Source organism: Lathyrus oleraceus, chromosome 4, assembly GCF_024323335.1.
Source record: "Lathyrus oleraceus cultivar Zhongwan6 chromosome 4, CAAS_Psat_ZW6_1.0, whole genome shotgun sequence".
In the NCBI taxonomy this organism is placed as follows: domain Eukaryota; kingdom Viridiplantae; phylum Streptophyta; class Magnoliopsida; order Fabales; family Fabaceae; genus Lathyrus; species Lathyrus oleraceus.
In genome coordinates, this window is record NC_066582.1 from 284,513,655 (window position 1) to 284,527,317 (window position 13,663).

Genomic DNA, 13,663 nt, shown 5'->3' on the forward strand with positions numbered 1-13,663 from the left:
ATAATATACAAGTATGATACAATCACAAAGTGCTTGGTGATCTCTTCCAAAACAAACCCAATGAAGGAGGGGTAAGGAGAATGTCAATGTATGATCCCAATGCTAATGCTTATGATGAAATTGCATGAGGGATCTTAGGGTCAAAATTGGGGTCTTACAGCTCCAAGCATTTCAGATCTAGCTCACATTAGAAAACATCCCTAGAGGCTGGCCAAAATTATCAAAGGCTTCCCAGATTCTCTCAATGCCCAACAAAGGCTTAAGGGTAATTGTTATAGGTTGGCCAAAGGCCAAAGGCCAAAATAGTCAAGGTCGAATTCATCTAAAATCAATTCCACTTGACTTAAGGTATAAAATCAGTTCACACGAAAAAAAAGGGTATATTCTCTAATCTCCACTTTTCACTACATCCATCTTGAATCATGAATCGACTTGGGCATTAAAGCGTTAACCATGTAGGTCCACCATGTGTCGTCATGTCAGAGATCAACACCACCGATTCAAGATCTTCAGTTCACCAACTTCATCCAATTTTGGTTCCCGAACGGAACAATTATAATTTTTATTTAGCGATAATTTTATTAAAGAAAAATTGTTTGTTTAGTTAAGTAATTTCATTATGAACCAATAGTATATCACAATTATTGGATTCAACACTCAATAATCTCCTGATTATTATTTGATATGATTCAGTACACTTATAGAAATCACTTTCAATTGTACAATTAAAGTTGTGGTCAAAATATTAAGCAAATGTTAGGTTGTAAATTCAATGTAGAAAATTTATATTGATCTTTACATTAAGTATGGAAGATTGATTAATTATAATTTAAGTTGAATATAAAAGGAATGAATAATAGAATTAGATTTCTAAGTTCACAAAAATCAACTTGATTAGATAATCACGTCTCAAGATAAGATCAAGACATCACATCAGAGTCATGAACAAAATCCAAAAGAATGAAAAAAGCATCTCTAAGTGCACAAGAATCAACTTGATTAGATGATCACATATCAAGATAAGATCAAGACGTCACATTGAAGTGATGAACAAAGTTTGAAATAATGAAAAAGCATCTCTAAATGCACCAAAATCAACTTGATTTCATGTTCACATCTCAAGATAAGATCAAGAGGTCACATTGAAGTCATGAACGAAATCCAAAAGAGTAAAAAAATCTCTAAATGTATGGAAATCAACTTGATTTAATGTTCACATCTCAAGATAAGATCAAGACGTCACACTGAAGTCATGAACAAAATTCAAAAGAATGAAAAAAGAATCTCTAAGTGAACCAAAATCAACTTGATTAAATGTTCATATCTCAATACAAGATCAAGATGTCACGCTAAAGTTATGAACAAATCAAAAAGAATGGAAAAAGCATCTTTAAGTGCACCGAAATCAACTTGATTTAATGTTCACATTTCAAGATAAGATCAAGACGTCACACTGAAGTCATGAACGAAATCCAAAAGAATGAAAAAAACATCTTTAAGTGAACCAAAATCAACTTGATTAAATGTTCATATCTCAATATAAGATCAAGACGTCACACTAAAGTTATGAACAAATAAAAAAGAATGGAAAAAGCATCTTTAAGTGCACCGAAATCAACTTGATTTAATATTCACATCTCAAGATAAGATCAAGACGTCACACTGAAGTCATGAACGAAATCCAAAAGAATGAAAAAAAACATCTTTAAGTGAACCAAAATCAACTTGATTAAATGTTCATATCTCAATATAAGATCAAGACGTCACGCTAAAGTTATGAACAAATCAAAAAGAATGGAAAAAGCATCTTTAAGTGCACCGAAATCAACTTGATTTAATGTTCACATCTCAAGATAAGATCATGATGTCACACTGAAGTCATAAACAAAATCCAAAAGAGTGAAAAAATATCTCTAAGTGCACCGAAATCAACTTGATTAAATGTCCACATCTTATGATTAAGATCAAGACGTCTGAAGTCATGAACGAAATTCAAAAGAATGAAAAAAATATCTCTAAATGCACTAAAATCAATTTGATTAAATCATCGCATCTCAAGATAAAATCAATATACATCACATCAAAATCATGAACGAAATAAAAAAATAAAACATTTGAATAAGATTATTCAAACTCAGAAGGTTAGGATCTTAAAGTCACTTTCTATTAAAGAAATATAATCCCTAATCGAGTCAATTTACCTTAAAACTAAATAAAGGTAGAATTTTCCATCAATAATTTTTAAATTATTTAGAGCTCACATTTTAACCTCCAAAATAACCAATATCTTCCCCTAATCTAGCATGCACAAAAAAGTAATATTATATCTCACATTCTTTAAACATGAGATAATTTGTCTTTTTGTTAACAATTTACTTATTATAATAAAAATACATATCTTACCTTACATCTAATCTAAAATCCTTGACCCCCTCAACATATTCCACCGAATCCTTCCAATAACTTACCTTTCTCCTCTCTCCACGTGGCACTCACACCCTCTTCATAGGCCCGTGCCGGTTCTCATTAGTCATCATCCTCAAACATATAATAAAATAATACTTGTCACATTATTTTACCATACTAGATTCCATATAATTATTAATATTAATACAAGGTCCCCAATCAATAATTCTTCTTCTATACACCACCTATATTGATGTAAACTTGGCTTTAAATTGACTTTCATAACAACCATAAGTTAGTTGAGAAGCCCTTAGAAAAGACCCTGTTGGGTGCTAGTACCAAAAAATACACCTTTCTCATTAGAGCAAAATTTCAATTTTTTTTGTTGAGTTTGTGAAAGAGTAGGAAATGGGGAACTGTCAAACTGTTGATGCTGCAGCACTAGTGATCCAGCACCCTAGTGGAAAGATAGAGAGATTGTATTGGTCAGTGAGTGCAAGTTATGTGATGAAGGCTAATCCTGGTCATTATGTATCACTAATCATGCCATTGCCACAAGGAGAAAATAGTAGTAATAATGAGGAGAAGAAGAAGCCTGTGCTTTTCACTCGTGTTAAGTTGCTTAAGCCTGATGATACCCTCACTTTAGGCCATGCTTATAGGCTCATCACAACTCAAGGTAGTTCTGTTTTTTTTAAGGGTCTGTGTTTGTTTTTTCGTTGTGTTTTTTCTTCCTTCATGTTTTTGGTGTGTTTCTGAAAAATGCTGTGTTTTTTATTTGAAGAGGTTGAGAAGGTTTTGAAAGCAAAGAAGAGGAGGACACATGGAAAGACAGAGGAGGGTGAGGAAATGGTGGAGCTGGAAAAGGAAAGTTCAGCTTGTGAGAGTCAAGGGATGTTGAACACAGGAAAGATGTATCAGGTTTGATTCTGTTATTCATCTTCACGGTCATTTTCTGTTAAATGCTATTCCATTGTCTTCATTGAGTGTGTCAAGATGGTTAGTTAGAACTGATGCTATAACTGCATCACAAATTTCAGGCAATGAGAGCAGACAGACAGAGGCTAAAGGTAGCAGCACCTGTAAATCCTGCTGCACCGAGACCAAAATCATGGCGCCCGTCTTTACAAAGCATCTCAGAGTTTTCCATTTGAATGATGCTATAGATTGTGAAATGTACTGTCTCTCATAACATTATTTGTTTGTCTCTTTCGTGTTCGATGCTCCTGCCAGAGTGGATTGAGTTTCATAATTCTCTTCCATTATAATCACCATGTTCAGTTACAATATGTTTGTATAGCAACCAAAAAAAAATTGTGAATGCAAAATCAAAATCTACTAGAAGTTCTTTTTATTGTTACAGTTGAAGTATACAAAATGCTACAAGCAAATGATAAATATTTACATTGTAAAAAAGAGAGAAAAATGTGAAAATACGATTCAATCTAGTTTTGAGTTCCAAACTTTCCAATCTTCATCAACATAATTTTGTGCCCATAATAGTGATGCTCTAGCAGCCTGAGGTGCTCCTGGTAGTTTCTTCTTCTTTAAAGCCACCAACATATCCGTGAATGGCGTCACCAACAATGTCCCAGGACCTCCATACTCCTTGTGCAAAAATTTGCTAAATATCTGTTTTCCATTAAAGACTGGTTACTATTATGACTCATTTAGTCATTAGTTTAAAGTGAAATTAAACATGTTTGAAATCACAATGAGTTTGAAGAAATCGCGATAGTATTTGTCAAAATCTTTGCAATTCGATCAACTCACCATCAATCCAAACATGCACACAATTAGATATGTGACAGACAGAGTGCAATTTTTTTATGGAATAGACTAATTACACAGAATGATTTTGTTCTTTTATATATTTTTTTATTTTCAAAAAGACTTAAATTCAAAGGGAAATAAAGACGGTGTCTAGAGTGGGGAAATATCTCATATGATCTATGGTGGACCAATGCGTAAAAAATGGTTTGAAACTCCAACAGCTGGTGACACTATAAACTCATAGGATTAATCTCCCTCATGATTGAGATGGTGACCCAATTGGTGCCATCTGACAGAAATAAAATAGCACCTCAAAACTCAGCTTATGCTTGTTTTCTCTCGATTTTGTGTAACCAACGCCGATTAGATCACTATCTCAGTCATAAGGACATGGAGACCCCTGAACTTCTATTGCTCAAACTACAGAGAAAGCTGAGGAGGTAATCAAACAAAGATAGTCTTATCATCTACAATAGTGATAATTGATGGCCCTTTTTCAACTGATTGATGAAAGTAATGCAAAGTATTAGAACACTAAACCCTGCTCTAGAAAACATCTAAACAAATGCACACAAAAGATTGATCAAGGAATTCGGCTAGTTGTATCTATATCTCCAACAACAGGATGACTATAGTAGTTTTTCCATAATGTAGTAATTCTTAAAGTTACACAATACAAGAATATGAGTCATACTGAACATAAATGGTCCTCGTGCAATTAAATCTAATTTGACTTTTGTGTATGTACAAGTTCCTGAAATAGTCTTACTGTAACCATTGCATTAAATGCATTGATTATTTAAATAATGATCTTTCCAATAAAAACTTATGCATGTAGGTGGGGAAGGATTAACATCACAAGATATTGACATCACAACTACTATGAAAACGAACAGAGCAGACTTAATGTTAAAAGACTAGATTTCAGCCGGATTTGAATAAGTAAGCTGGAAGCAGCTATATTTTTGAACTCTCACAATCAAATCTCACATGAAATCAAAAAAATAAATCATTCATTGACTCTACAATGATTAATCAAATAATATAACCAATATCTTTGAATGGAACAAAAAGAAAACAACAAAATTGCAAATATGTCTTACTTATTCACAAGGTATTAAAAAAAATCTGTTACAGCCGCGACAAAATGGTATCGGAAGGTGCCGATACCGATATTGTTATTCACTCTTATCGAAAAGTGCTGATACCGGTATTACAAGAATAAATGATGGTTAATTCTCTACGACAACCGTAATTAGTGTTGCAACATCTGTACCAACCAAAATCGCGAAAGTCTTTACGCAATTGTAAGAAGACATTGACACTTATTTAAAACCTAAATCAATCACATTTTTATGATTTTTGGCCTATAAAATATATTCCTTCCCTCTCATAAAAATGTCCCATTTGTATTTTTTTTTATGTCTTAAAATAAATATTCTTTTAGAATACCAATACAATATTTATTATTTTTTCCACTTCTATATCCCTATTTATAAACTTTCATTATTTTCAACAATTTTCACTATTTTCAACATATCTAATACTTTTTTAAGAATCGCGCAAAGTTCAAATAAGATATTATCATGAGACGGAGGGAGTATTTATCTATTTTTTTTCTTTAAGTATCTATTATTTAATCCCTACAGATTAAAAATCACTTTTAATCCTTAAAGAGAAACGAATTATATATTTGGTTCAAGTTTTTTCTCAAACACCTTGTATCCAAAGTATATTAAACAAAAACAATACCTCAACTAGGTGAACCGTTACAATGCATTTAATTTTTCAAAGTGAACTTTCAAAGAAAACGACATTAACTAACCTGAGCACAAACTTCAACAACCGCATCAAGTTCATCACCGAACTCGTCTACATCCTCGGAAAGCTTCTGCAAGAGCTCAACTTTAAATTTGCGTGTCTCGTATTCAGCGAATTCAGGGATTGGGTCAGGGTACACGTGCTGCTGTGTGAGTGAGTGTCCGACGCGTGTGAATGTGGTTCTGGCTAAGAGGGAAGAAGAAGGGAGTGAGCATTGGAAATAATGGCGCGGGATAAGGCAGGGTGTGCGCAGGATAAGGGGTTTAGTAGTTAGGGGTTTAGAGGTTAGTGGTTTTGATGGAGAGAGAGTAACTGGTGTTGGGAACGAAGAACATGCATATGAGAGAGAGGAATTGAGTAGCAGCATTGGTGATGCAGAGACTGGGTTGATTTAGATAATCTTCTCTGTAGTATTATTTTGGTTGTTGAGGTAAATAAATTAGGTTAATGTAAACCCACAAATAAAAAAAATATATTTAAAAAATAATAATAGAATCATTAATTAGAAATTTTATTTTCTGTATAATTTTTTAAGATTTTTTTTAATTTGTATTTTTGGGTATAAATTAGTATTATCCAATAAATTTTATTTATTTTTTAAAATTATTGATTTTGTATGTTTAAATATTAAATTTATGATTATTATAAATTAAATATGTTTGTGTTTTTTCTAATTTTCTTAAATTTAATTTTTCAAAATATTTTTTTAAAGAATGAAATTTATTTTATTAATCAAAGAATGGTATTCTTAAAACTTGTTATTCATTTTTTTTTTGCCACTCCTACAATTTAACGACGGTTTTTACAATTTACCGAGGGCTTATTATTTAGCGACAACAACGGTTTTTACAATTTATCGATGGCTTATTATTTAGCGACAGTTTTAGTATTAAAGATTAAAAGTGTGGATGAAAATTTTTAGGAGATTCATTCTTTGAAGTAAATATTTTGAGGGATTAAAAATTAAATTTGAGATATTTAGGAGGACCGCAAATATATTTAACTGAATTATTAATATTATAAAAAAAAATGATATTTTTTATTTTTTTATAATAAGTAAATGATATTATCCCAACCAAAATATTCAACACTGCGTTGGAAATTGATGAGATGACGACCTTCGATAATGTTTCCTCTTTGAAAGCTCCTTTTTGATTTGGAGGTGTGGCAAGGGTAGTACCTACAAAACACTTTGACGCTCAAGTCACTTAATGAACAAGATAAATGGTATCTTGATTTTGTAGTTGTGGCCCTTCATATAAAGGTCCTATTAGGGTTTTTGATAGCCCTGATCCTTCGACTCTAATGATAGTCATCTAGGCCGACTAATGTCAGTATGTAATTCGTTATGTCATCCGAAGACCTTGCTTTGCTTTCTTGCATGGTTCAGGTGCTTTTTTAGCTAGGTCCATATCTGCTCCATAGGTCATAGAACCTTCTATTTTAGCCACCGATATCGAAAGATGTTTTGCTTTCTTGTCCTATTATCTTGATATTACTCTTATCATAAATATTTTTACCTTCTATACTTAAGTGATTAAATTGGATTCCTCCTCATTAGATCAAGTTTGGGGATGAGATTGATTTCGAACAATTGTGATCTTGGCTTATGACTTATTATGCTAATTTTTGCATCGCAAAAAATACGACCTATGATTATTCGCGCGCTCGCGGAATGATTGAACAGAGTCGCCACCAAATTTTATATATTCCAAAGAAGGAAAGGGAAAATGTCGATAAAACCCATAAAAAGAAAGAGAAAATGGTTGTCGCAAAAAAAAGGTGGCTCAAGGCCCAAAAACAAATAATAAAATGTGAGATAAAAAAACTAAAAAGAAACTAAGAAATGGGTGTGTCCAGCAAATGCCCAAAAGTGATGGTCCAATCGCTGGTCAAAGGTCTTGCGAGAGTCAATTGAAGTAGACTCGACCTTAACTTGTTGATCAAATGACCAATTGATCTAAAGGTTGATAGGAGTCATGTGTGTGGTAAGGATGAGATGGGGAACACACAAAGTTGGGTCAACAAAGGCAAGGTCAAAGCATCAGAATGCCATGGCACTGCCACGTGGGAGACACATGTTGACAAAGGCTGGGTTAAATAGAGAATAACATAGGGGGAAGGTTACATGGAAGACCATTCTTCACTTAACCCTCTCTCTCTTTACTCAGCGTCAACTCGCTTCTCTCTCTCTTTGGTTCACCGACCACCACACCCAAAAAACACCAACAAACCCAAAGACTTACCCAAAATGAATCAAACATGGCCAAATACCAAGAACATGAGGAACACCATATGGTGTCTATCCGTTCTGAACCCAAATTTTTTCAAATCAAACCCAAATTCAGCAAATCCAAAGACAAACCCTACCTGAAATTTGACATGGAACACAAACCCAACAATAAAACTAGCAAATAAACACCTTATCTAACCGGATCAAAACTCAAAATAAACGAACCCTAACTAAAAAAAATTCAAATAATAAAATATCACGCACATCAATTGATAGAGGGGTAATGTTATCTATACATACAACAAGAAAAAACAAACGCAAAAACGAAGGGAAATGCTAGAAAAGAGCCTCGTCGGAGCTTGAAACACCGGCGCCACCAACCTCAAAGTAAGTCTTCTTCTTTATCTCTTTCTCTTTTGTTTAATGTTTGTAATCCTCTCTTTCTACTCCTTTTGTCCCCTTTCCTTCTATGTGTTATATATGGGTTTGAGTGAAGTAGAAGATGGGGCTTAGCTCTACTTTTTTAGAGCTTTAGTGTGAAGCTTTAAATAGTATTAGGTGAGAGATTTTAGTGTAAGCTGAGGGTGGATTTTAGCAGAGATTTCATATGAAATGTTTGTGTGTCTTTTATGTAAACAGTGATGAGGTTTTATAGTGTGAGCAAGTGAGCAAAAAGAAAGGGGAAAGATAAGAAGAGTGAATAGAATTGGAGGGAAATCTTGTGTTAGGGATTCTAGTGAGAGTTTGCAATTCGCGTGAATGAGTGATTTGGAAGGTTAATAGGGGTTTAGATGAAAAGTTTGTTAGAGAGTGTGCTAGTTTGAGAATATTTTGTGTTAGTTTGATGGTAATTTGGATGGCATGGTGATGCTTGATGGATGGATGGTGAAGGGGAAAGAGTTCACGCGTTCTATATTCTGTTAGTGAACACAAAAAACATGAAGAAGATGATGGCAAAGATTAACTCGTGTGGCATGATGCAACATGATCATGATGATGATGGGAAAGGGGAACCCGTGTGGGCCTTCCCATAAAATTGGAGCTTCCTTTCTTTTTTGCCCTTTTTCTCTTTATTGTATTGCTATAAAAATGTAAAAAACTTCCTTGTACATTCTATTTAAAATGCAAAAAAAACTTCTTTTTATATTTTCAATTGTATTATTAGTTATCAAATGTAATGCAAGTACTATGTGATAAATAATAAAAGAAAGCTTTCCTAATTGAGAATTTGTCTAATAAACATTGAGTTGTATTAGAACTAAAATTCTAAAGAGACTAAATAAGTGATGAATGTAATGTCTTGATAATATGTAAAAATAAACATGAATGAAAGTGGCCACGTGACTCTAATAGAACCGACAAACAAACACCAATCATTATTAAGTGTATGCCTTACCAAAGTGAAAACAATACACTCAATGAACTTCAAATTTATAAGGTAATGGCTAGCATGATTTAAACATGGATGCAGATGAAACATAAATGAAATTAGCATAAGTTTAGGAAAGATACAATGCAATATGAAAAATGAGTTATAAAGTAAATGGATAGAAGGACAAAATTGGGGTATGACACTAATGGTTAATGCCTCGGCCCAAGTAGGACTTGTTGTCCCCCGAAGCCCAGTTTGGTGGAAATGGGTTCGAGCTTGTAACTTTTCTTGTAGCTAGGATTTAAAAGCGGTTTTAGTGGAATTTATCCATCTTCAACCTGTATTTTCCCTCTAGTCTCTTGATATTCTTACAACTTTTTTGTCAGCAAATAATGTGAGTCTTTGAGATCTATCTATTCAGTCGTCTACCACGTGTTAACCTAAGGTTGGTAGCGTGATGGTGCGTCTTAGGCCTCTTATGAGGGGTTTCATGGAAATTGTCTTTGTTATGATGACTCTGACTAAGTCCTTGATTACGTATACTTTGTTCATTGGTTTGCGCTCAGTTATCCACTTATTGAACTTCTAGAACTTAAGGTTTTTCCTTTTGCTTTCTCCCTCTATGGGTATAATATTTCAAGGAACTAAGGATTCCATCTTTTTCTCTTATAATACTTCCTTATTCTTTATAACTATTTTCACCATTTTTGTGATTGCCTTGATATCCTTTACAACTTATCGTACCACTATTTACAACTGCATTTGAAGTGTTTTTGCTCCATTCTTTTGTGACTACTCCATTGTCTTTAATTGGTAAGTCTATATTGCTTACTTCTTCTTTGTGATTAATAACTTTTAGCAATTATTCTGTGACGATAATTTTAGGGGAGTGGTGGGTGTGTAAGTTTCTTCCTTCGCATCTCACTTTCTTCTTTGTGTATCTAGGTGTAATGGTTTATGCTATTAGGTACCCATTGACCCTACTTTAAACAAAGATACATACACAAATTTCCCTTGGGTAAACGATACTTATTTAGGGACACCTTCAGTATACTCTTATTCAAAGGAATCATAGAACTACAATATCGTCGCTGAAATATGAGGTCCTTTTAATGCTTGGAAATCACCAACCCTTTTTTACATAAAAGACATGTCAAGATTTTTCTCACTCGTCTTTCCACATGTTGGATGTAGTTTTTTGGGAAATGGGTTTTTTCTTTCCTTTTACCACTTTTGAGCAATAGGTTCTTCGTTACATGGTTCTCGCAGCCTTGCAGTTGCACCCTGATTGTTGGACATTTATTCGAGCCTTTTAATACGTGTGTTGATACCTCAATCGGGAATCTTTTGTCATAATATTTTTTTCACGCATTTTCTATTGGACAGGAAGGATTTTCTTCTCCCTTTGGTTTGATTCACTTCAAACAATATCCCAAATGTTGAAGTTTTTATGAATTTTTAAAGAAATTCAAATTTCGTCATGTGGTGGTCAAGCCAATCATGACCGAGACCCGTTACATATATGGTTGTGAGGAGGGGGCCTTTAATGTAGCATATGAACCTAAATTTCCTTGATGTTGATGTCAGGATATCTATGATCAAGGGAAGGCAAAACTTTCCTTCAAGCTCATGAATCTTTTTCATATGGAGAGAGAAAGTTTTGATGTTATCAAGAATTATGTTAGTGGATTTGGCCAGGTCTCTTTCGATGATCTTAATTATGAGACTTAAAGAATGACAGACATATATGTGGACACTCAGTCCTTGGTTTTTACTATGGATTGGATTAATGCTAAGAATTTTTTGGGTCTGTTTGTTGATCCTCTGCCTTTTTCTATTATGTTCAATTGCTTCTTGATATTCTACTTGTGAACTCATGTTTTGTTCCAAAAGATATTATGGAGTTTAAAGATAAACTCAAAGCTTAGGAAAAGTCATGCGTTCAAGCTATAGTGAAGAATTATGAGGCCAAATCTATTTGGGAAAACTTGGTTTCCAACAATGGGGGAAGTCCCTCAATAACAACTGCTAATGCGGAAAATCCTTCGTCTTCATCAGTTTCTTCTTCTTCTAAAAGGAGAAAAATATGATCTACTTATGATTACAAGAAAGGGAAACTCATACTAGATTTGGCTAGTCTCTTCCATACTTCACTAGAGGAGCTCTTCAGAATGATCTCTGACGAAAATTTCAAATCTTCAATAGAGATGGGGCCTTCTGGTCGTCATTAAGTCCTATGTGCATGCATCCCTTACCTGGTCAAGGTAGTGATTAACCTTGATCGATTCTATGCTTACTGCAGATGAAGAGTTTTGTACCAAGGAAGAAAAAGCTTGGTCCAAGATTGAATCTTTGGAGACAAAGCTAGGTGGGGCCCGTCAATCTAGGGAGGTCTTGAGCAAAGAAGAAAAACCTACAAAAAAAAATCTGGAGGCGACCCAAAAAGCCTTGGGTGCCAAGAAAAAGGAGCTTTATTATCTGTTGGAGAGCAAAATATCTCTGAAGAAGTAATTGGCTAAGGCAAAAGAGGAGGTAAAGGTCGTCATTTAATAGAAAGTCGCTTTAGAATGAGGGTTTAGTGAAGAGAAGGTGGCCCACACTGATGGGTTGATAGATTCAACCAAATAGGGGATTTGACAAAGTAATCAAACAAATTACTTGTTGTAACCTTGTAGTTAATTTGAACCTTAAGGGGATAACTTTAGATTAGTCAATTATTAAGGGGAATTTGGTTGACACCTCCTGATGATTAATTTGTGTACTTCCCTTTACATGGTTGTGGAAGTTTAGTCTCAAAATTTTGTTGTAGCTAGGATAATTAGTAGGGTTATCCCCAATTTAATTTGTATTACACTTATCTTTCTTGCATTCATTGCTTATCTAAGATTCACATATCTACTCGCAATGGAATTTCATGCCAAGGGTGTCTATGTTCTACCCCTTCTTGGTGAAAAACTATTGGAAGGGTAGATCGCTTGTGAAGAGGCCTTCCTTCCCAAAGGTGGATTATCCGGGCAAAGCTCTTTTTATTTGCCAACGGTGTGGCTTTCAGCCTTCTTTCTTGTTTTTCGGGAAATAGTTTTGGCTTTTTTCTTCCTTGACATAATATGAAATGGAAAGTAAGGAAAATATAAACTTGATCAATGAACATTGTATATTTGATTGTGAGTCGTACAATGTATGTTCGTTAACTAATTATAAAATAGTTTAAGTTTTGATGCACTCCATGTGTGGGGTATTACATCTCTAGGTAGGTGTCGCATCTTGAAATATACGATCCTTTGTGAAGTCACGAAAAAATGATTCGAACAAAGTCGCCACCGAACTTTATTTATTCCAAAGAAGGAAACAATATTGATAAAACTCTTAAAAGAAGAAGATGGTTGTTGTAACCATATTCGGGTTCGAGAGTCGATTACGCAAGGGGAAGGTATTAGCACCCCTCACGTGTGTTGTATTCAACGGGAAACTTTTAGTTAAACTTGCGATTAAATATTATCTTATGTTAATTTTTTTCTTCGAATGAATAAAATGTCAAAAGGAAAAGAAAATGGGTCACAATAATTTTTTTTATTAGGGTGCTTTAAAAGATTGCGAGTCTTACTCCTATGTATCCTCAAGTACAATGAGGAATTCAAAGCATCATATTTCAATGCAAGACAAAAGACATTTTTGGTGCTTTTTGTTATAGTGTTTGACGAGACATGAATCTCGCTCTTATGTATCCCCATGTGCGATGGAGAACTAAAAGCTACATAGTTCTTGGTAGTAAATGAGTGTTGGTTGGTTGATTTTAGGGAACAAATGTTTAGGTCGCATTCTAATAGTTAAACATTAGCTTGTATGCTCGCGGTGGAGGCTTAAGTGCTAGTTTGTATTTGTATTAGGAAGGACTAAACAATCTTTGTTTGTGAAAATGTTTTGATTGCACGGGGGCAAGAAAAGATAGGTTTGATATGTTGAGTGTTTTGTTGGATGAAGATTGCTCAAATAATCAAGTAAGGCAACTTATATCCAAATAATTGAGGAGAGGAATGGAAGGCTCTAGAACATCTCCT

At 34.0% G+C, this 13,663-nt stretch overlaps 3 protein-coding genes across 3 annotated transcripts in view; 2 read left to right on the forward strand and 1 right to left on the reverse strand.

Annotated features, from left to right (window-relative positions):
* The first annotated feature begins 2,634 nt into the window (after positions 1–2,634).
* LOC127075136 (uncharacterized) lies at positions 2,635–3,768 on the forward strand. Its single transcript, XM_051016583.1, has 3 exons — positions 2,635–3,085; positions 3,191–3,327; positions 3,447–3,768. Exons 1-3 carry the CDS (start codon positions 2,815–2,817, stop codon positions 3,558–3,560), a joined length of 522 nt encoding a protein of 173 aa, XP_050872540.1. The 5' UTR covers positions 2,635–2,814; the 3' UTR covers positions 3,561–3,768.
* Positions 3,743–6,445, reverse strand: LOC127075135 (protein PLASTID REDOX INSENSITIVE 2, chloroplastic). Its single transcript, XM_051016581.1, has 2 exons — positions 6,005–6,445; positions 3,743–4,038 (listed from the first exon to the last, which is right to left on the reverse strand). The coding sequence occupies exons 1-2, from the start codon at positions 6,365–6,367 to the stop codon at positions 3,847–3,849; spliced, it is 555 nt and encodes a 184-aa protein (XP_050872538.1). The 5' UTR covers positions 6,368–6,445; the 3' UTR covers positions 3,743–3,846.
* A 1,687-nt stretch (positions 6,446–8,132) lies between these two features.
* LOC127075137 (uncharacterized) overlaps positions 8,133–13,663 on the forward strand; it is a 31,121-nt gene continuing 25,590 nt past the window's right edge. The window contains exon 1 of the mRNA XM_051016585.1: positions 8,133–8,620. The gene's annotated coding sequence lies outside the window, so the exon portion shown is untranslated. The remainder of the gene's footprint in view (positions 8,621–13,663) is intronic.

What these genes read in the sequence shown, in the direction of transcription:
- LOC127075136 (XM_051016583.1), top strand. Translation starts at nt 2,815, where the DNA reads ATGGGGAACTGTCAAACTGTTGATGCTGCAGCACTAGTGATCCAGCAC. An exon ending in TAGGCTCATCACAACTCAAG is followed by an intron (nt 3,086 to 3,190) that starts GTAGTTCTGTTT and finishes TTTTATTTGAAG; the next exon opens with AGGTTGAGAAGGTTTTGAAA. An exon ending in ACACAGGAAAGATGTATCAG is followed by an intron (nt 3,328 to 3,446) that starts GTTTGATTCTGT and finishes CACAAATTTCAG; the next exon opens with GCAATGAGAGCAGACAGACA.
- LOC127075135 (XM_051016581.1), bottom strand. Translation starts at nt 6,367, where the DNA reads ATGCTGCTACTCAATTCCTCTCTCTCATATGCATGTTCTTCGTTCCCA. An exon ending in TTGTTGAAGTTTGTGCTCAG is followed by an intron (nt 4,039 to 6,004) that starts GTTAGTTAATGT and finishes AATGGAAAACAG; the next exon opens with ATATTTAGCAAATTTTTGCA.